Source organism: Pseudopodoces humilis, chromosome 3 (assembly GCF_049639895.1).
Source record: "Pseudopodoces humilis isolate 2021_Gansu_Grassland_sample_001 chromosome 3, ASM4963989v1, whole genome shotgun sequence".
Classification (NCBI taxonomy): Eukaryota; Metazoa; Chordata; class Aves; order Passeriformes; family Paridae; genus Pseudopodoces; species Pseudopodoces humilis.
This window is the reverse complement of record NC_142202.1, coordinates 114,006,349-114,028,691: the sequence shown is the minus strand read 5'-3', so window position 1 is coordinate 114,028,691 and position 22,343 is coordinate 114,006,349. Positions and strand designations below refer to the sequence as shown.

Genomic DNA, 22,343 nt, shown 5'->3' with positions numbered 1-22,343 from the left:
TGAATATTAATGAGGTATTTATTAATATTAACGAGCGATTAATGAATGAATATTGATTAGCAATCAGAAAATAAATCGGGGTTTAATTATTAATTATTGATTATTCCATGAAAACTTTTGGGATTCTCCCGGGAAAAGCCGGGAATGGGCTCAGGGAGCCGAGCCGAGCCCAAATCCAGCAGAAAATTCCCAGAAAATCCTTTCCCAGAAAAAAAAAATTCCCGGAATTTTTCCGGGGTTTCCAGGTGGGCAATGGAAATTCCAAAGGGGAAAAAAAATTCCAAAGGGAAAAAAATTCCAAAGGGAAAAAAAATTCCAAAGGGAAAAAAATTCCAAAGGGAAAAAAAATTCCAAAGGAAATTCCAAAGGGGGAAAATTTTAAAGGGGGAAATTCCAAAGGGGAAAATTCCAAAGGGAAAATTTCAAAGGGGGAAAATTCCAAAGGGGGAAAAAAAATTCCAGAGGGAAAAGAATTCCAAAGGAAAAAATTCCAAAGGAAAAATTCCAAAGGGAAAAAATTCCAAAGGAAATCCCAAAGGGGGAAAATTCCAAAGGGGAAAATTCCAAAGGGGAAAATTCCAAAGGGGAAAATTCCAAAGGGGAAAATTCCAGAGGGGGAAAAATTCCAAAGGGGAAAATTCCAAAGGGGAAAATTCCAAAGGGGAAAATTCCAGAGGGGGAAAAATTCCAAAGGGGAAAATTCCCGCTCAAAGCTTGTAATTCCCGGGAAAAGGAGGATCCGGGGGGAGCTGCTCCAGCCATTCCAGAAGGATCCGGTTCACCTCGGCCGGCCTGCGGAGAGAGAGGCGGAATTCCGGGAATTCCTGGGAATGGGGAGCCGGGATTCCCAGGAATTCCTGGGAATGGGGAGCCGGAATTCCCGGGAATTCCTGGGAATGGGGGGAGATCCCGATTTTTAGGGGGGGATGTGAGAGCTGGAATTCCCAGGAATGTGGGATCCAGAATTCCTGGGAATGGGGAGCTGGAATTCCTGGGAATACGGAACCCAGAATTCCCGGGAATTTGGGATCTGGAGTTCCCGGGAATGGGGGAACCCGGAATTCCCAGGAAATTGGGATCGGGAATTCCTGGGAATGTGAGAACTGGAATTCTCGGGAATGGGGAGCCGGAATTCCCGGGAATTCCTGGGAATGGGGAATTCCCACCTCTCCAGCTGGGTCCAGTGGCCGCAGTCCTGGATGTGCCTCCGCTGCAGCCGCGGCACCTGCAATGCATCGGGAATCCCGGGAATCCATCCGGAATCCATCCGGAATCCATCCGGAATCCCGGGAATCCATCGGGAATCCATCCGGAATCCATCCGGAATCCATCGGGAATCCCGGGAATCCATCGGGAATCCATCGGGAATCCATCGGGAATCCATCGGGAATCCCGGGAATCCATCGGGAATCCATCGGGAATCCATCGGGAATCCCGGGAATCCATCGGGAATCCATCCGGAATCCATCCGGAATCCATCGGGAATCCCGGGAATCCATCGGGAATCCATCGGGAATCCATCGGGAATCCATCCGGAATCCATCCGGAATCCCGGGAATCCATCGGGAATCCATCGGGAATCCATCCGGAATCCATCCGGAATCCATCCGGAATCCCGGGAATCCATCGGGAATCCATCGGGAATCCATCCGGAATCCATCCGGAATCCATCGGGAATCCATCCGGAATCCATCCGGAATCCATCGGGAATCCCGGGAATCCATCCGGAATCCATCGGGAATCCATCGCTTCCCAGAATTCCCGGATTCTTCCCAGATTTTTTTCCCAGATTTTTTCCCCGATTTTCCCCAGGTTTTTCCCAGATTATTTTCCCAGATTTTCCCAGAATTCCCAGATTTTTCTCAGATTTTTCCCAGGTTTTTTCCCAGATTTTCCCAGATTTTTTTCCCAGATCTTCCCAGAATTCCCACATATTTTTCCCTAAAAATCCCAAATTTTTCCCAGATTTCTCCAAGATTTTCCCAGATTTTTTTTCCCAGATTTGTTCCCAGATTTTCCCAGAATTCCCAGATTTTTCCCAGATTTTTCCCAGATTTGTTCCCAGATTTTCCCAGAATTCCCAGATCTTTCCCAGATTTTTCCCAGGTTTTTTCCTGGATTTTCACAGAATTCCCAGATTATTTTCCCAGATTTTTCCCAGATGTTTTCCCCGATTTTCCCAGATTTTTCCCAGATTATTTTCCCAGATTTTCCCAGAATTCCCAGATTTTTCCCAGGTTTTTTCCTGGATTTTCCCAGATTTTTTTCCCAGATTATTTTCCCAGATTTTCCCAGAATTCCCAGATTTTTCCCAGGTTTTTCCCAGGTTTTTCCCAGGTTTTTTTCCCCGATTTTCCCAGATTTTTTTTCCCAGATTTGTTCCCAATTTTCCTAGAATTCCCAGATTTTCCGCCAAACTCCCAGATTTTCCCCAGATTTCCCCAGAATTCCCAGATTTTTTTCCCCAGATTTTCCCAGAATTCCCAGATTTTTCCCAGATTTTTCCCAGGTTTTTTCCCGGATTTTCCCAGATTTTTTTTCCCAGATTTGTTCCCAGATTTTCCCAGAATTCCCAGATTTTTCCCAGATTTTTCCCAGTTTTTTTCCCCCGATTTTCCCAGATTTTTTCCCAGACTTTTTCCCCAGATTTGTTCCTAGATTTTCCCAGAATTCCCAGATTTTCCCCCATCCTCCCAGATTTCCCCCCGATTTTCTAAAAATTCCCAGATTTTTCCCACATTTTCCCAGACCTGCCAGATTTTTGCCAGATTTTTCCCAGAATTCCAGGATTTTCCCCAGAATTCCTGGATTTTCCCCAGATTTCCCCAGAATTCCCCAGATTTTTTTCCCTGGATTTTTCCCCAGACATTTCCCCCCGGAATTCCCATTTCCCCCCCCAGAAGTCCCGTTTTCCCCCCCAGAATTCTCATTTCCCTCCAGAATTCCCATTTTCCCCCCAAATTCCCATTTCCCCCCCAGAATTCCCATTTTTCCCCCCCAAATCGCCCATTCCCCCCCCAGAATTCCCATTTTTTTCCCTCCAGAATCCCCATTCCCCCCCAGAATTCCCATTTTTCCCCCAGAATTCCCATTTTTCCCCCCAAATTCCCACTCTTCCCCCAGAATTCCCATTTCCCCCAGAATTCCCATTTTCCCCCAGAATTCCCATTTTCCCCCCCAAATTCCCATCCCCCCCCCAGAATTCCCATTTTTGTCCCAGAATTCCCATTTTTCCATCCCAATTCCTGTTTCCCCCCTCCAGAATTCCCAAATTTTCCCCCCCTGGAATTCCCATTTTTCCCCTCAAATTCCCATTTTACCCCCCAGAATTCCCATTTCCCCCCCAGAATTCCCATTTCCCCCCCAGAATTCCCCATTTCCCCCCCAGAATTCCCATTTCCCTCCAGAATTCCCATTTTTCCCCCCCAGAATTCCCATTTTTCCCCCCCAGAATTCCCATTTTTTCCCCCCCAGAATTCCCATTTTTCCCCCCCAGAATTCCCATTTCCCTCCAGAATTCCCTTTTTTTCCCCCAGAATTCCCATTTTTCCTCCAGATTTCCCATTTCCCTCCCAGAATTCCCGTTTTTCCCTCAAAATTCCCATTTCCCTCCCAGAATTCCCGTTTTTCCCTCAAAATTCCCATTTCCCTCCCAGAATTCCCGTTTTTCCCTCAAAATTCCCATTTCCCCCCCAGAATTCCCAGATTTCTCTCTCCAGAATTCCCAGATTTCTCTCTCCAGAATTCCCATTTTTCCCCCCCCAAATTCCCAATTTTCCCCCAGAATTCCCATTTTTTTCCCCCCAGAATTCCCATTTTCCCCCCCAAATTCCCATCCCATCCCCCCCCAGAATTCCCATTCTCCCCCAGAATTCCCATTTTTTTTCCCCCCCAGAATTCCCATTTTTTGTCCCAGAATTCCCATTTTTTTCCCCTCAAATTCCCATTTCCCCCCCAGAACCATTCCCTCACAGAATTCCCATTTTTTTCCCCCCAAATTGCCATTTTTCCCAGAATTCCCATTTTCCCCCAGAATTCCCATTTCCCTCCAGAATTTCCATTTTTCCCCCAGAATTCCCATTTCTCCCCAGAATTCCCATTTCCCTCCTGAATTCCCATTTTTTTCCCCCCAAATTCCCATTTTTTCCCCCCAGAATTCCCATTCCCCCCCCAGAATTCCCATTTATCCCCCCATATTCCCATTTCCCCCCCAGAATTCCCATATTTGTCCCAGAATTCCCCTTTCTCCATCCCAATTCCGGTTCCCCCCTCCAGAATTCCCATTTCCCCCCCTGGAATTCCCATTTTTTCCCCTCAAATTCCCATTTCCCCCCAGAATTCCCATTTCCCCCCAGAATTCCCTTTTTTCCCCCCCAGAATTCCCATTTTTTCCCCCCCAGAATTCCCATTTTTCCCCCCAGAATTCCCATTTCCCCCCAGAATTCCCATTTCCCTCCAGAATTCCCATTTTTCCCCCAGAATTCCCATTTTTCCCCCCCAAATCGCCATTCCCCCCCCAGAATTCCCATTTTTGTCCCAGAATTCCCATTTTTCCCCCAGAATTCCCATTTTCCCCCCCAGAATTCCCATTTTTCCCCCAAAATACCCATTTTCCCCCCCCCAAAATTGCCATTCCCCCCCAGAATTTCCCATTTTTGTCCCAGAATTTCCCATTTTTTTTCCCCCAGAATTCCCATTTTCCCCCCAGAATTGCGGTTTTTCTCCCCAGAATTCCCATTTTACCCCCCAGAATTCCCATTTCCCCCCCAGAATTCCCATTTCCCCCCAGAATTCCCATTTCCCTCCAGAATTCCCATTTTTCCCCCCAAATTCCCAAATTCCCATTTCCCCCCCCAGAATTCCCATTTTTTCCCCTCACATTCCCATTTACCCCCCAGAATTCCCATTTTTTCCCCCCAAATTCCCATTTCCCCCCCAGAATTCCCCATTTTTTTCCCCCAGAATTCCCATTTTCCCCCCCCAAAATTCCCATCCCCCCCCCCCCAGAATTCCCATTTTTTGTCCCAGAATTCCCATTTTTCCATCCCAATTCCTGTTTTCCCCCTCCAGAATTCCCAAATTTCCCCCCCTGGAATTCCCATTTTTCCCCTCAAATTCCCATTTCCCCCCCAGAATTCCCATTTCCCCCCCAGAATTCCCATTTCCCCCTCCAGAATTCCCATTTCCCCCCCAGAATTCCCATTTTTCCCCCCAGAATTCCCATTCTCCCCCAGAATTCCCATTTTTCCCCCCAGAATTCCCATTTCCCCCCCCAGAATTCCCATTTTCCCCCTCCAGAATTCCCATTTCCCCCCCCAGAATTCCCATTTCCATTTCCCCCCCAGAATTCCCATTTTTTTTTTCCCCCCAGAATTCCCATTCTCCTCATTCTCCCCCAGAATTCCCATTTTCCCCCTCCAGAATTCCCATTTCCCCCCCAGAATTTCCCATTTTTCTCCCCCCCAGAATTCCCATTCTCCCCAGAATTCCCATTTCCCTCCAGAATTCCCATTTCCCCCCCAGAATTCCCATTTCCCCCCCCAGAATTCCCATTTTTCCCCCCGAATTCCCACTTTTCCCCCAGAATTTCCCATTTCCCCCAGAATTCCCATTTTCCCCCAGAATTCCCATTTTCCCCCCCCCCCCCAAATTCCCATCCCCCCCCAGAATTCCCATTTTTGTCCCAGAATTCCCATTTTTTCCATCCCAATTCCTGTTTCCCCCTCCAGAATTCCCAAATATTCCCCCCCTGGAATTCCCATTTTTCCCCTCAAATTCCCATTTTACCCCCCAGAATTCCCATTTCCCCCCCAGAATTCCCATTTCCCCCTCCAGAATTCCCATTTCCCCCCCAGAATTCCCATTTTTCCCCCCAGAATTCCCATTCTCCCCCAGAATTCCCATTTTTCCCCCCAGAATTCCCATTTTTTCCCCCTGAATTCCCAGTTTTTTTCCACCCAGAATTCCCATTTCCCTCCAGAATTCCCATTTTTTTCCCCCAGAATTCCCATTTTTCCCCCCCAGAATTCCCATTTTTCCCCCAGAATTCCCATTTTCCTCCCAGAATTCCCGTTTTTTTCCCTCAAAATTCCCATTTCCCTCCCAGAATTCCCCGTTTTTTCCCTCAAAATTCCCATTTCCCTCCCAGAATTTCCCGTTTTTCCCTCAAAATTCCCATTTCCCCCCCAGAATTCCCAGATTTCTCTCTCCAGAATTCCCAGATTTCTCTCTCTCCAGAATTCCCCTTTTTCCCCCCTCCAAATTCCCAATTTTCCCCCAGACTTCCCAGTTTCCCCCCAGATTTCCCATTTTCCCCCCCCAAATTCCCATCCCCCCCCCAGAATTTCCATTCTCCCCCCGAATTCCCATTTTTTTTTCCCCTCAAATTTCCCATTTCCCCCCCAGAATTCCCATTCTCCCCCAGAATTCCCAATTTTCCCCCCCAGAATTCCCATTTTTGTCCCAGAATTCCCATTTTTCCCCTCAAATTCCCATTTCCCCCCCAGAATTCCCATTCCCTCACAGAATTCCCATTTTTCCCCCCCAAATTGCCATTTTTCCCAGAATTCCCATTTTCCCCCAGAATTCCCAATTCCCTCCAGAATTTCCATTTTTCCCCCAGAATTCCCATTTCTCCCCAGAATTCCCATTTCCCTCCAGAATTCCCATTTTTCCCCCCAAATTCCCATTTCCCCCCCAGAATTCCCATTTTTTTCCCCCAGAATTCCCATTTTCTTTCCCCCCCCCAAATCGCCATTCCCCCCCCCCCAGAATTCCCATTTTTGTCCCAGAATTCCCATTTTTCCATCCCAATTCCTGTTTCCCCCTCCAGAATTCCCATTTCCCCCCCCAGAATTCCCATTTCCCCCCCAGAATTCCCATTTCCCTCCAGAATTCCCATTTTCCCCCCCAAATTCCCATTTCCCCCCCAGAATTCCCATTTTTCCCCCCCAGAATTCCACATTTTTTTTCCCCCCCCAGAATTCCCATTCTCCCTCCCCCCCAGAATTCCCATTTTTTTTCCCCCCAGAATTCCCATTTCCCCCCCAGAATTCCCATTTTCCCCCCCAAATTCCCATTTCCCTCCCAGAATTCCCGGATTTTTCCCCCCCAGAATTCCCAGATTTTTTTCCCAGAATTCCCGGATTTTTCCCCCCCAGAATTCCCATTTTTTTCCCCCAGAATTCCCATTTTTCCCCCCAGAATTCCCATTTTTCCCCGCAGAATTCCCATTTTTCCCCGCGGAATTCCGGGAATTCCCGTCTCTCTCACCCATCTCTCCATGCCGTGGCTGAGGGCGGGCGCCAGCACCGGATCCTTCCCGGCCGTCACCAACAGCGCCGGGAGACGCGGCTGGGAATGACGGGAACAGCGGGAACAACACCGGGAACAGCGGGAATGGGAACGGGGATAACACCGGGAATAACGGGAATAACACCGGGAATAACGGGGATAACACCGGGAGCAGAGGGAATGACAACAGCGGGAATAACGGCAACAGCGGGAATGACACCGGGAAAAACAGCGGGAATGAGAACGGGAATAACACCGGGAATGACAGGAACAGCGGGAATAGCGGGAATAACTCCGGGAGTAACGGGAATGACACCGGGAATGACAGGAACAGCGGGAATAACACCGGGAGCAGCGGGAATAGCAACAGCGGGAATGACGGGGAGAACAGCGGGAATGGGAACACCGGGAATAACAGGAACAGCGGGAATAACACCAGGAACAGCGGGAATAACACCAGGAATAACAACAGCGGGAATAACAACAGCGGGAATAACGGGGAGAACAGCGGGAATGAGAACAGGAATAACACCGGGAATAACGGGAATGACACCGGGAAAAACAGCGGGAATGAGAACGGGAATAACACCAGGAATAACGACAGCGGGAATGACAACAGCGGGAATAATGGGAATAACACCAGGAGCAGAGGGAATGACAACAGCGGGAATAACGGGGAGAACAGCGGGAATGGGAACACCGGGAATAACACCGGGAATAACAGGAACAGCGGGAATAACACCGGGAACAGCGGGAATAACACCGGGAATAACGACAGCGGGAATAACGGGAACAGCGGGAACGATGGGAACAACAACAGTGGGAATGATGGGAATGGGAAGAGCGGGAATGACAAGAAGAGGAATGAGAACACCGGGAATAATGACAGCGGGAATGGGAACAGCGGGAATAACACCGGGAATAACGGGAATAACAACAGCGGGAATGACACCAGGAAAAACAGCGGGAATACCGGTGGGAATAATGGGAATAACAATGGGAATAGTGGGAATGATGGGAATTGGGATGGGGATGGGAATAATGGGGATGGGGATGGGGGATCCCTGGTGGATCCCGAGGGGGAAAATGGGATTTGGGGGATCCCGAGGGAATCCAGCAGGGAATTGGGGGGATCCAGCAGGAAAGGAGGGAAAATGGGGGATCCCCAGGGGATCCAGATGGGATCCGGGGTGGGGGGGATGGGATTGGGATCAGGGCTGGGATCGGGATCAGGGCTGGGATCGGGATCAGGATTGGGATCGGGATCAGGATTGGGATTGGGATCAGGGCTGGGATCGGGATCAGGGCTGGGATCGGGATCAGGGCTGGGATCGGGATCAGGATTGGGATCGGGATCAGGACTGGGATCGGGATCAGGGCTGGGATCGGGATCAGGACTGGGATCGGGATCAGGATCAGGATCGGGATCAGGACTGGGATCAGGGCTGGGATCGGGATCAGGATTGGGATCGGGATCAGGATTGGGATCGGGATCAGGATTGGGATCGGGATCAGGATTGGGATCGGGATCAGGGCTGGGATCGGGATCAGGATTGGGATCGGGATCAGGACTGGGATCGGGATCAGGGCTGGGATCGGGATCAGGGCTGGGATCGGGATCAGGGCTGGGATCGGGATCAGGATTGGGATCGGGATCAGGATCAGGATCGGGATCAGGGCTGGGATCGGGATCAGGATTGGGATCGGGATCAGGACTGGGATCGGGATCAGGGCTGGGATCGGGATCAGGATTGGGATCGGGATCAGGGCTGGGATCAGGATCAGGATTGGGATCGGGATCAGGATTGGGATCGGGATCAGGGCTGGGATCGGGATCAGGGCTGGGATCGGGATCAGGGCTGGGATTGGGATCAGGGCTGGGATTGGGATCAGGATTGGGATTGGGATCAGGATTGGGATCGGGATCAGGATTGGGATTGGGATCAGGGCTGGGATTGGGATCAGGATGGGGATGGGGATTGGAATCAGGATTGGGATTGGGATTGGAATTGGGATAGAAAAAATGGGATCAGGGTCAGGATCAGGCTTGGGATTGGGATCGGGATCAGGATTGGGATCGGGATCAGGATTGGGATCGGGATTGGAACTGGGATTAAGATCAGGATGAGAATCAGGATCAGGATCGGGACAGGGATCAGGATTGGGATGGGGATCAGGATGGGGGTCAGGATCAGGATCAGGGATGGGGATTGGAACTGGCATTAAGATCAGGATCAGGATCGGGACTGGGATCAGGATCAGGATCTGGATTGGGACCGGGATCAGGATCAGGACTGGGATCAGGGTCAGGACTGGGATCAGGATAAGGATGGGGATTGGGACTGGGATCAGGGTCAGGATTGGGACCAGGATTGGAACTGGGATTAAGATCAGGATCAGGATTGGGATTGGGATCAGGATCAGGACCAGGATTGGGATCAGGACCGGGATCAGGATCAGGATAGGGACTGGAATCAGGACTGGGACTGGGATCAGGGTCAGGATCAGGTTCGGGATTGGGATCAGGATCAGGATCAGGACTGGGACAAGGACTGGGATCTGGATCGGGATCAGGATCAGGATCAGGCTCAGGATCAGGCTCAGGATCAGGCCCAGGCTCAGGATCGGGATCGGGATCAGGATCAGGATCGGGATTTGGATCAGGATCGGGATCGGGATTGGGATCAGGATCGGGATTGGGATCAGGATCAGGATCGGGATTGGGATCAGGATGGGGATCGGGACCGGGATCATGCTCGGGATCCGTTCCCACCTTGCGGTGTCGGGCGCGCAGGGCCCATTCCCAGTTGGCTCTGATGTTCCGGTACCAGTTCAGGGCACCCCTGGGAAAAACGGGAATGTGCCCGGAATTCCAGGGAACCCCGGGAATCCCAGGGAACCCCGGGAATTCCAAGGAACCCCGGGAATCCCAGGGAACCCCAGGAATTCCAGGGAACCCCGGGAATCCCAGGAGCTCTGGGGGGATCGGGGGGTGGATCCCGGGATCCCACCTGAATCCGGATTTCCGGAATTGTTGGATGTAATATTCCAGCTCCGGAGGGGGCAGCAGGCGGCTGCCGGGGGGGTTTTCCGGGAATCCCACCAGGAGCCCCCCTGGGAGGAGAGGGATCCACCCGGAACGGTCCCCTCGACCCCCCCCGGGATCACCCAAATCCCTCGGGATCCACAAAATCCCTTGGAATTCCCCCAAACCCCTCAGGATTCCCCTTCAGAAATCCCTCGGGATTCCCAAAATCCCTCAGGATCCCCAAAATCCCTCAGAATTCCCAAAATCCCTGGGGATTCCCCTTCAGAATTCCCTTCAGAAATCCCTCGGGATCCACCCCAAATCCCTCAGAATTCCCAAAATCCCTCAGGGTTCCCAAAATACCTTGGAATTCCCCCAAAATCCCCCAGGATCACCCAAATCCCCCAGGATCCCCAAAATCCCTCAGGATCCCCCAAACCCCTCGGGATTCCCCTTCAGAATTCCCTTCAGAAATCCCTCAGAATTCCCCAAAATCCCTCGGGGTTCCCAAATCACTCGGGGTTCCCCCAAATCCCTCAGAATTCCCCAAATCCCTCAGGATCTCCCCCAAATCCCTCGGGATCTCCCCCAAATCCTTCCGGATCCCCCAAATCCCTTGGGATTCCCCAAAATCCCTCAGCATTCCCAAATTCCCACAGGATCCCCCAAACCCCTCAGGATTCCCCTTCAGAAATCCCTCGGGATTCCCAAAATCCCTCAGGATCCCCAAAATCCCCCAGAATTCCCAAAATCCCTGGGGATTCCCCTTCAGAATTCCCTTCAGAAATCCCTCGGGATCCCCCCCAAATCCCTCAGAATTCCCAAAATCCCTCAGGGTTCCCAAAATACCTTGGAATTCCCCCAAAATCCCCCAGGATCTCCCAAATCCCTCAGGATCCCCAAAATCCCTCAGGATCCACCCCCAAAATCCCTCGGGGTTCCCAAATCACTCGGGGTTCCCCCAAATCCCTCAGAATTCCCCAAATCCCTCAGGATCTCCCCCAAATCCCTCGGGATCTCCCCCAAATCCTTCCGGATCCCCCAAATCCCTTGGGATTCCCCAAAATCCCTCAGCATTCCCAAATTCCCACAGGATCCCCCAAACCCCTCGGGATTCCCCTTCAGAATTCCCTTCAGAAATCCCTCAGAATTCCCAAAATCCCTCGGGGTTCCCAAAATACCTTGGAATTCCCAAAATCCCCCAGGATCCCCAAAATCCCTCAGGATCCACCCCCAAAATCCCTCAGGATCCACCCCCAAAATCCCTCAGGGTTCCCAAATCACTCGGGGTTCCCAAATCCCTCAGGATCCCCAAAATCCCTCAGGATCTCCCCCAAATCCTTCCAGATCCCCCAAATCCCTTGGGATTCCCTAAAATCCCTCAGCATTCCCAAATTCCCACAGGATCCCCCAAACCCCTCAGGATTCCCCTTCAGAAATCCCTCGGGATTCCCAAAATCCCTCAGGATCCCCAAAATCCCCCGGAATTCCCAAAATCCCTGGGGATTCCCCTTCAGAATTCCCTTCAGAAATCCCTCGGGATCCCCCCCAAATCCCTCAGAATTCCCAAAATCCCTCGGGGTTCCCAAAATACCTTGGAATTCCCAAAATCCCCCAGGATCTCCCAAATCACTCGGGATCCCCCAAATCCCTTGGGGTTCCCCCAAATCCTTCCGGATTCCCCAAGTCCCTTGGGATTACCCTTCAGAATTCCCTCCAGAAATCCCTCAGGATCCCCCCCAAATCCCTCGGGATCCCCCAAAATCCCTCGGGATCCCCCAAAATCCCTCAGCATTCCCAAATAATAGGGGATCCCCCAATCCTACAGGATCCCCCCATTCTCCCCTCCTCTCGCCTTTCCCCAAATCCCACCGGATCCCCCCCCCCCATTCCCAAATCCCCCCAAATCCCTCGGGATCCCCCCCAATCCCAGATCCCACCAGATTCCCCCAAATCCTCCAGGATCCTCCCACTTCCCAAACCCTCCATTCCCAAATTCCCCCCGGACCCCTCCCGGATCCCAGGGGATCCCCCATTCCCAGGATCCCCCAGATCCCAGGGGATCCCCCATTCCCACCCCCCCCAACACCTTGGGCTCCCCCCCCCATTCCCAGATCCCACAGGATCCTCCAAATCCCTCGGGATCCTCCCCATTCCCAAACCCTCCATTCCCAAATTCCCCCCCCCCCAAATCCCACCGGATCCCCCCCATTCCCAGATCCCACCGGATCCCCCAAATCCCCCAGGATCCTCCCAATTCCCACCCCCCCCCATTCCCAGATCCCCCCGGATCCCAGGGGATCCCCCCCCATTCCCAGATCCCCCCAAATCCCGCAGGATTCCCGACCTCTCTCGCGGACCCTGCTCATGTCGAGGCCTCCGGGCAGGCGATCCTGGGGGAGCAGCAGGGAGCGAACCTCGGGATCCACCCGGAATTCCCGGGAATTCCGGGGGGATCCCGAGAGATTCCGGAGATCAACTCCAGGAATTCCCAGGGGGAAAAAAAAAACCCCAAAAAACCGGGAATCCTGGAGGCTCCAAAACTCAGGGATCCCTCTGGAATTTTTGGATCCCGATCCGGATCCTGAATCCTGATCTTGATTCCAATCCCAATCCTGATCCCGATCCCAATCCTGATCCCGATCCCGATCCCAATCCTGAATCCCGATCCCAATCCCAATCCCGATCCCAATCCTGATCCCAATCCCGATCCCAATCCCCGATCCCGATCCCAATCCTGAATCCCGATCCCAATCCTGAATCCCGATCCCAATCCCAATCCTGATCCCAATCCCGATCCCAATCCTGATCCCAATCCCGATCCTGAATCCCGATCCCGATCCCAATCCTGATCCCGATCCCAATCCCAATCCCGATCCCGATCCCGATCCCAATCCCAATCCCGATCCTGATCCCGATCCCGATCCCAATCCTGAATCCCAATCCCGATCCCGATCCCAATCCCGAATCCCAATCCCGAATCCCGATCCCGATCCCGATCCCAATCCTGATCCCGATCCCAATCCCGATCCTGATCCCGATCCCAATCCCAATCCCAATCCCAATCCCAATCCCAATCCCAATCCCAATCCCCATCCCAATCCCGATCCCGATCCTGATCCTGATCCCGATCCCAATCCCAATCCTGATCCCAATCCCGATCCCGATCCCGATCCTGATCCCGATCCCAATCCCGATCCCAATCCTGATCCCAATCCCGATCCCAATCCCCGATCCCGATCCCAATCCTGAATCCCGATCCCAATCCTGATCCCAATCCCGATCCCAATCCCAATCCTGATCCCAATCCCGATCCCGATCCCGATCCTGATCCCGATCCCAATCCTGATCCCAATCCTGATCCCAATCCTGATCCCAATCCCGATCCCAATCCTGATCCCAATCCTGATCCCAATCCTGATCCCAATCCCGATCCCAATCCTGATCCCAATCCCGATCCCAATCCCCGATCCCGATTCTGGTCCTGATCCCGATCCCAATCCTGAATCCCAATCCCAATTCCAATCCTGATTCCCATCCCGATCCTGATCCCGATCCCAATCCCAATCCCGATCCCGATCCTGAATCCCAATCCCAATCTTGATCCCAATCCCGATCCCGATCCCGATCCCGATCCTGATCCCGATCCCAATCCTGAATCCCGATCCTGAATCCCGATCCCGATCCCGATCCCAATCCTGATCCCGATCCCAATCCCAATCCCGATCCCAATCCCAATCCCAATCCCAATCCCGATCCCAATCCCGATCCCGATCCCGGCGTCACCTCCCGGCTCGAGGAGCGGATCAGGATCTTCAGGGTCCTTCCCACGTCCTTTTCCAGCTCCGCTTCCGCCACTCCCTACAGAAAAATCCCGGAAAAAAACCGGGATCAGCCCAACCCCGGCACCGGATCCTGAAAAAAACCCCGGGATCGAATCCAGGAATTCTCACCGGCTCCTGGAAGTAGAACTGGTAATCGAAGGCGGGATGAGATTCCAACTTTTCCATGATATCCGTGTTGGGATCGGCCGGGCGGTACGGAGTGTTCAGCGAGGCCACGGCTCTGGGAATTCCGGGATTTTCTGGGATTTTCTGGGAATTTTCTGGGATTTTCTGGGATTTTCTTGGAATTTTCTGGGATTTTTCTGGGATTTTCTAAAATTTTCTCAGATTTTCTGGAATTTCCAGGGATTTTCTGGGATTTTTCCGGGATTTCCCAGGATTTTTCCAGGATTTTCTGGGATTTTTCTGGAATTTTTCTGGAATTTTCTGGGATTTTTCCATTATTTTCTGGAATTTTTCAGGAATTTTTCTTGGATTTTTCTGGAATTTTTCTGGAATTTTCTGGGATTTTCTGGGATTTTCTGGGATTCTCTGGAATTATCTGGAATTTTTCTGGAATTTCCCGGGATTTTCTGGGATTTTTCCTGATTTTTCGGGGATTTTCTGGGATTTTTCTGGGAATTTCTGGGATTTCCTGGGATTTTCTGAGATTTTCTGGGATTTTTCCAGGATTTCCCAGGATTTTCTGGGATTTCCTGGGATTTTCCAGGATTCTCTGAGATTTTCTGGGATTTCCCAGGATTTTCTGGGATTTTCTGGGATTTTCTGAGATTTTCTGGGATTTTTCGGAATTTCCTGGGATTTTCCGGGATTTTCCAGGATTTCCTGGGATTTTCTGGAATTTTCTGGGATTTCCCAGGAATTTTCTGGGATTTCCTGGTATTTTCCAGGATTTCCCAGGATATTCCCATAATTTCCTGGGATTTTCTGGGATTTTTCCGGGATTCTCTGGAGTTTTCTGGTATTTCCCAGGAATTTTCTGGGATTCCCCGGTATTTTTCCGGTATTTTCCCGGGATTTCCCAGGATTTTCTGGAATTTTCTGGGATTTTTCTGAGATTTTTCCTGGAATTTTCCGGGATATTTTCCGGCATTTTCCCTGGAATTTTCCAGGATATTTTCCGGCACTTTCCCTGGAATTTTCCAGGCTATTTTCCTGGATTTTCCCCGGAATTTCCAGGATATTTTCCTGGATTTTCCCTGGAATTTTCCAGGATATTTTCCGGCATTTTCCCTGGAATTTTCCAGGATATTTTCCTGGATTTTCCCTGGAATTTCCCAGGATATTTTCCGGCACTTTCCCTGGAATTTTCCAGGATATTTTCCTGGATTTTCCCTGGAATTTCCCAGGATATTTTCCGGCACTTTCCCTGGAATTTTCCAGGATATTTTCCTGGATTTTCCCTGGAATTTTCCAGGATATTTTCCGGCACTTTCCCTGGAATTTTCCAGGCTATTTTCCGGCATTTTCCCTGGAATTTCCAGGCTATTTTCCGGCATTTTCCCTGGAATTTTCCAGGCTATTTTCCTGGATTTTCCCTGGAATTTCCAGGATATTTTCCGGCATTTTCCCTGGAATTCGCCAGGATATTTTCCTGGATTTTCCCTGGAATTTCCTGGTATTTTTCCGGCATTTTCCCTGGAATTTTCCAGGTTTTTTCCCGGCATTTTCCCTGGAATTTTCCAGGATATTTTCTGGGATTTTCCCTGGAATTTTCCAGGATATTTTCTGGGATTTTCCCTGGAATTTCCTGGTATTTTTCCGGCATTTTCCCTGGAATTTTCCAGGTTTTTTTCCTGGATTTTCCCTGGAATTTTCCGGGATTTATTCCGGACTCACCGGAGCCGCTCGGGATAGAACAGGGCCACATTCCAGGCCACGGCGCCGCCCCAGTCGTGCCCGACCAGGATCACCCTCGGAATTCCCTACGGAAAACGGAATTCCCGGCATTTATTCCCTCCTTCTTTTCCCTTCTTTCCCCCTTTTTTCTTTTTGCATTCCCATTTTTTTTCCCGGATTTTTTATCTTTTTTTTCCCATTTAATTTCCCCATTTTTTGGGATTTTTTCCTCCTTTTTTTCCCTTTAATTTTCCCCTTTTTTCCCCTTCTTTTCCCCCTTTTTTCTGTTTCAAATTCCCATTTTTCCCTGGGTTTTTTCCCTCCTTTTCCCCCCCATTTTCCCTCTTTTTTTCTGGGATTTTCCCCATTTTTTCCCCATTTTTTCCTCTTTTCCCCCATTTTTCCAGGATTTTTTTCTCCTTTTTTTCCCTTTAATTTTCCCCTTTTTTCCCCTTCTTTTCCCCCTTTTTTCTGTTTCAAATTCCCATTTTTTCCTCGTTCCCCCCCTCTTTTTTCCTGCTGATTCCCCCTCTTTTTTTTCTGGGATTTTCCCCCTTTTTCCCCCTTTTTTTGGGGATTTTTTTCTCCTTTTTTTTCCCCTTTAATTTTCCCTTTTTTCCTCCTTTTTTCCTTCCTTTCCCCCCCTTTTTTCTGTTTTATATTCCCATTTTTTCCCTGTTATTTTTCTCCTTTTTTCCCTCTGATTCTCCCAGTTTTTCTGGGATTTTCCCCCTTTTTTTCCCTCTTTTTTCCCTCCTTTTTCCCCTTTTTTTTGGGCCTTTTTTGCTCCTGTTTTTTTCCTTTAATTTTCCCCTTTTTCCCTCCTTTCCCGTTTCACATTCCCATTTTTTCCCCGGTTTTTTTCCCTCCTTTTCCCCCCGATTCTCCCTCTTTTTTTTCCTGGGATCTCCCCCCCTTTTTCCCAGCTGTGATTCCCGGCCATTCCCGACATTTGGGATCATTTTTCCAACCCTGATCCCTCCACACTCCCGATCCTTGGGATCAGCCCAGAAATCCCGGAATTCTCCCAGCTGTGATCCCCAAATTTCCCACCCAGAAATCCCGGAATTCTCCCAGCCGTGATTCCCAGAAATCCTGGAATTCTCCCAGCCCTGATTCCCAAATTTCCCACCCCAAAAATCCTGGAATTCTCCCAGCCCTGATTCCCAAATTTCCCACCCAGAAATCCCGGAATTCTCCCAGCCGTGACTCCCAGAAATCCTGGAATTCTCCCAGCCCTGATTCCCAAATTTCCCACCCCAAAAATCCTGGAATTCTTCCATCTCTGATTCCCAGAAATCCTGGAATTCTCCCAAATTCTCCCAGCTGTGATTTCCCAGCCAATGGAAAAATCCTGGAATTATCCCAGCTGTGATTCCCAAATTTCCCATCCCAGAAATCCCGGAATTCTCCCAGCCGTGATTCCCAGAAATCCTGGAATTCTCCCAGCCCTGATTCCCGGATTTCCCATCCCAGAAATCCTGGAATTCTCCCAGCTGCGATTCCCGGATTTCCCATCCCAGAAATCCCCAGATCCCCTGCCATTCCAAGAATTCCCAGATTTCCCAGGAACGCCGAGAATTCCCAACTTTTCCCGGAAATCCTCACCAGTTTATCCAGGAAAGTCACAAAATCCTGGGAAAAGGACGAGGGATCGGGATCAGATCCCGTCGGGATCGGCCTTTCCCGGCCTCCCCCATTCCCAGGAATTCCTCACCTTGCAGATCTGCTCCTGGGAATATTCCGGGATATCTGCGGGAAAAACGCCGGATCCGTCATTCCTTTTCCCCTCGGATTCTCCCTCTTTTTTTCAGGAACTTTTCCCAAATTTTCCCGAATTTTCCCAAATTTTTTCCCTCATTTTTCCCCAATTTTTCTGGGATTTTTTCCCGCCCTTTCCCAATTTTTTCTGGTTTTTTCCCCCCCTCCTTTTCCTGATTTTTCCTGCATTTTCCCCTTTTTCCCCTCCTCTTTCTTCCCTTTTTTTCCCAATTTTTTCCAGTTTTTTCCTCCTTTTTTCCTCTTTTTTTTTCCTTTTTCCCCCTTCCTTTTCCCCCTCTGATCCTTCCCATTTTTTTCAGGAATTTTCCCATTTTTCCCTTCCTTTTCCTGATTTTTTCTGGGTTTTTCCCTCATTTTCCCCTATTTTTTCCCGCATTTTTCCCATTTTTCCTCCATTTTTCCTCCTTTTCTTTCCTCCCCTTTCCCTCCTTTTTTCCCTCCCTTTTCCCTCCCTTTTCCCCCATTTTTCCTCATTTTTCTTCCCTTTTTTCTCCTTTTTTTCCCAATTTTTTCCCTGTTTTTCCATCTCCTTTTCCCCCTCTGATTCTCCCTCTTTTTTTCAGGAATTTTTTCCCAAATTTTCCCGAATTTTCCCAAATTTTTCCCTCATTTTTTTCCCCATTTTTCCTGGGATTTTTTCCCGCCTCCTTTTCCCGATTTTTCCTGCATTTCCCCCTTTTTCCCCTCCTTTTTCTTCCCTCTTTTTTCCATTTTTTCCTCCTTTTTTCCACCTTTTTTTTCCCCCTTTTTTCCCCTCCTTTTTCCCTCGGATTTGCCCTCTTTTTTCAGGAATTTTTCCCAAATCTTCCCGAATTTTCCTGAATTTTTCCCCCATTTTCCCCCCATTTTTTCTGGAATTTTTCCTCTCCTTCTCCCAATTTTTCCCTTCCCTTTTCCCGATCTTTCCCTTCCCTTTTCCTGATTTTTCCTCCTTTTCCTGATTTTTCCTCCTTTTCCTGATTTTTCCTCCTTTTCCTGATTTTTCCTCCTTTTCCCAATCTTTCCCTTCCCTTTTCCTGATTTTTTTCTCATTTTCCCCATTTTCCCTCCTTTTCCCGATTTTTCCTTTCCCTTTTCCCGATTTTCCTCCTTTTCCCCATTTTTCCCTTCCCTTTTCCGAATTTTTCCTCCTTTTCCCAATTTTTCCTCCTTTTCCCGATTTTCCTCTTCCCTTTTCCTGTTTTTTCCCTTCCCTTTTCCCAGTTTTTCCTCCTTTTCCCCATTTTTCCTCCCTTTCCCAATTTTTCCTCCTTTTCCCCATTTTCCCTTCCCTTTTCCCAAATTTTTCCTCCTTTTCCCAATTTTTCCCTTCCCTTTTCCCCATTTTCCCTCCTATTCCAAATTTTCCCTCCTTTTCCCCATTTTCCCTCCTTTTCCCAATTTTTCTCTTCCCTTTTCCCAATTTTTTCTCATTTTCCCCATTTTCCCTCCTTTTCCCAATTTTTCCTCCTTTTCCCCATTTCTCCCTTCCCATTTCCCAAATTTTTCCCCCTTTTCCCAATTTTCCCTCCTTTTCCCGGATTTTTCCTCCTTTTCCCGATTTTCCCTCCATTTCCCTCCCCATCCCCTCCAAAAAAAACCCCCCCCAAAAAATTCCAGGAATTCCCCACCAACATTCCCGATTTTCCCATCCCCATCCCCTCCCGTCCCCCCGACATTCCAATCCCAAAAAAATCCCGGGAATTCCGGGCTCACCCGGCGGAGCCGTGGATTCTCCGTATCCCTTCATTTCCAGGGCGATCACCCGGAATCCGGCGTCGGCCAAGGCCGGGATCTGCCGCCGGAAAAGAGCGGAATTCCCGACGGATCCTCGGGAATTCCCCCGGGAATTCCGGCTGGGATCCGCGGGGGTGAATTCCCGGGATTTTGCGTCACCTGGAAGCGCCAGGAGAGCCAGGATTCCGGGAATCCGTGGCACAGGCAGATCACGGGGCCCTGGCCCAGCTCCGCAAAGTGCAGCCGAACTCCCGGCTGGGGAAAAAAAAAACCGGGAATTCCTTCCGCAGGGATCCCGGGAAAACGGGAATTCCTCGGGAATTCCTGGGGAAAATTCCTCAGGGATTCCTGGGAAAAATTCCTCAGGGATTCCGGGAAAAATTCCTCAGGGATTCTGGGAAAGTGGGAATTCTTCAGGGATCCCGGGAAAACGGGAATTCCTTCCTCAGGGATTCCTGGGAAAATTCCTCAGGGATCCCAGGAAAACGGGAATTCCTTCTTCAGGGATTCCTGGGAAAATGGGAATTCCTCAGGGATCCCGGGAAAATTCCTCAGGGATCCTGGGAAAATGGGAATTCTTCAGGGATTCCTGGGAAAACGGGAATTCCTTCCTCAGGGATCCTGGGAAAATTCCTCAGGGATCCCAGGAAAACGGGAATTCCTTCCTCAGGGATCCCAGGAAAAATTCCTCAGGGATTCCTGGGAGAAACTCCTCAGATTTTCCTCAGCCATTCCCAGCAGATCCCAGCAGATCCCGAACTGGAATATTCCCCATTCCCATTCCCAGCCTGGAATCCCGGCCATTCCCAGATCCCAACCTGGATTCTCTCCCATTCCCAGCCATTCCCAGCAGATCCCACTCTGGAAATTTTCCCATTCCCATTCCCAGCAGATCCCAGCCTGGAATTTTTCCAATTCCCAGATCCCGGCCTGGAATCCCGGCCATTCCCAGATCCCAAACTGGAATTCCAGCCATTCCCAGCCGATCCCAGCAGATCCCAGCCTGGAATCTCTCCCATTCCCAGATCCCAGCCTGGAATCTCTCCCATTCCCAGATCCCAGCTTGGAATTCCGGCCATTCCCAGATCCCAGCCTGGAATCCCAGCCACTCCCAGCAGGTCCCAGCTTGGAATTCTGCCCATTCCCAGCCACTCCCAGCAGATCCCAGCCTGGAATCTCTCCCATTCCCAGCACATCCCAGCCTGGAATTCCACTCATTCCCAGCAGATCCTGGCCTGGAATTCCGCCCATTCCCAGATCCCAAATTGGAATCTCCCATTCCCCGATCCCAGCCTGGAATCCCGCCCATTCCCAGCAGATCCCAGCAGATCCCAGCCTGGAATCTCAGCCAATCCCAGCAGGTCCCAGCCTGGAATCTCTCCCATTCCCAGCCATTCCCAGATCCCAGCCTGGAATCCCGGCCAATCCCAGCAGGTCCCAGCCTGGATTCTCTCCCATTCCCAGCCATTCCCAGCAGATCCCACTCTGGAAATTTTCCCATTCCCATTCCCAGATCCCAGCTTGGAATTCCGCCCATTCCCAGCAGATCCTGAACTGGAATCTCTCCCATTCCCAGATCCCGGCCTGGAATCTCTCCCATTCCCAGCAGATCCCAGCCTGGAATCTTTCCCATTCCCAGATCCCGGCCTGGAATCTCTCCCATTCCCAGATCCCAGCCTGGAATCTCTCCCATTCCCAGCACATCCCAGCCTGGAATTCCACCCATTCCCAGATCCCAGCCTGGAATCTCAGCCAATCCCAGCAGGTCCCAGCCTGGAATCTCTCCCATTCCCAGCCATTCCCAGCCGATCCCAGCAGATTCCAGCAGATCCCACACTGGAATCCCAGCCATTCCCAGCCGATCCCAGCAGATCCCAGCTTGGAATCCCAGCCATTCCCAGATCCCAGCCTGGAATTCCGCCCATTCCCAGCTGATCCCAGCAGATCCCAGCCTGGAATCCTGGCCAATCCCAGCAGGTCCCAGCCTGGAATCTCTCCCATTCCCAGATCCCAGCCTGGAATTCCGGCCATTCCCAGACCCCAAACTGGAATCTCCCATTCCCAGATCCCAGCCTGGAATCCCGGCCGTTCCCGCCTTTTTCCGGACCCGGATGGAGACGTATCCGTGGGCGACGTCGTCCGGAGCGCACGGGGTCGGCAGCGGCTCCTCCGGGCTCAGGAGCTGCGGGAATCGGGAGCACGGAAAGATCTCCGGGAATTCCGTGGGAATTCCCGCAATCCCGGGAATCTTGGGAATTCCGGCCTGGTTTTTTTCCCCACACCTGGATCCCGGAGAGCTCCTGCAGATCCCGGAGAGCGGATTCCGTGTCCCGGACCAGGATCGTGGCCATTCCCAATTCCCGAGCCGGCTCCAGGTTTTCCTCCAGCTCATCCAGGAAAATCACCTGGGAAAAAAACCGGGAATGGCCCCGGCTCGGATCCGATGGCGGGAAAAATCCTCCCGGCCGCGGATTTTGGGGATTTTGGGATCTTTCGAGGCTTCAAATCCCTGGGAATATCCAAGGATTGATCCAAAAATTTGGGGGACTGGAAAACCCCAGAATTCCCAGGTCTTTTTGGGATTTTGGCATCTCCTGTGGCTTCACGTTCCCACAAAAATCCAAGGATTTGGGAGCCTGGAAAATCCCAAATTCCCAGGGGATTTTTTTGGGATTTTGGCATCTCTGGAAGCTTCAAATCCCTGGGGAGATCCAAGGATTCATCCAGGGATTTGTGGGATTGGAAAATCCCGGAATTCCCAGGTTTTTTTTGGGATTTTGGCATCTCCTCAGGCTTCAAATCCCTGGGGATATCCAAGGATTCATCCAGGGATTCGGGAT

The 22,343-nt window shown here is 50.6% G+C and overlaps 1 protein-coding gene across 1 annotated transcript in view; it reads right to left on the bottom strand.

Annotated features, from left to right (window-relative positions):
- Positions 1-22,343, bottom strand: part of EPHX2 (epoxide hydrolase 2) — a 29,749-nt gene continuing 7,406 nt past the window's right edge. Inside the window, exons 5-19 of the mRNA XM_088052884.1 lie at positions 21,786-21,908; positions 21,611-21,685; positions 19,663-19,758; positions 19,483-19,561; positions 17,723-17,757; positions 17,614-17,640; positions 16,006-16,091; positions 14,275-14,386; positions 14,108-14,182; positions 12,669-12,714; positions 10,305-10,407; positions 10,067-10,136; positions 7,273-7,353; positions 1,167-1,225; positions 1-792 (exon numbers count right to left, since the gene is read on the bottom strand). Of these exons, the coding sequence (XP_087909010.1) occupies positions 708-792; positions 1,167-1,225; positions 7,273-7,353; positions 10,067-10,136; positions 10,305-10,407; positions 12,669-12,714; positions 14,108-14,182; positions 14,275-14,386; positions 16,006-16,091; positions 17,614-17,640; positions 17,723-17,757; positions 19,483-19,561; positions 19,663-19,758; positions 21,611-21,685; positions 21,786-21,908 (1,152 nt within the window). The 3' untranslated portion in view covers positions 1-707. The remainder of the gene's footprint in view (positions 793-1,166; positions 1,226-7,272; positions 7,354-10,066; positions 10,137-10,304; positions 10,408-12,668; positions 12,715-14,107; positions 14,183-14,274; positions 14,387-16,005; positions 16,092-17,613; positions 17,641-17,722; positions 17,758-19,482; positions 19,562-19,662; positions 19,759-21,610; positions 21,686-21,785; positions 21,909-22,343) is intronic.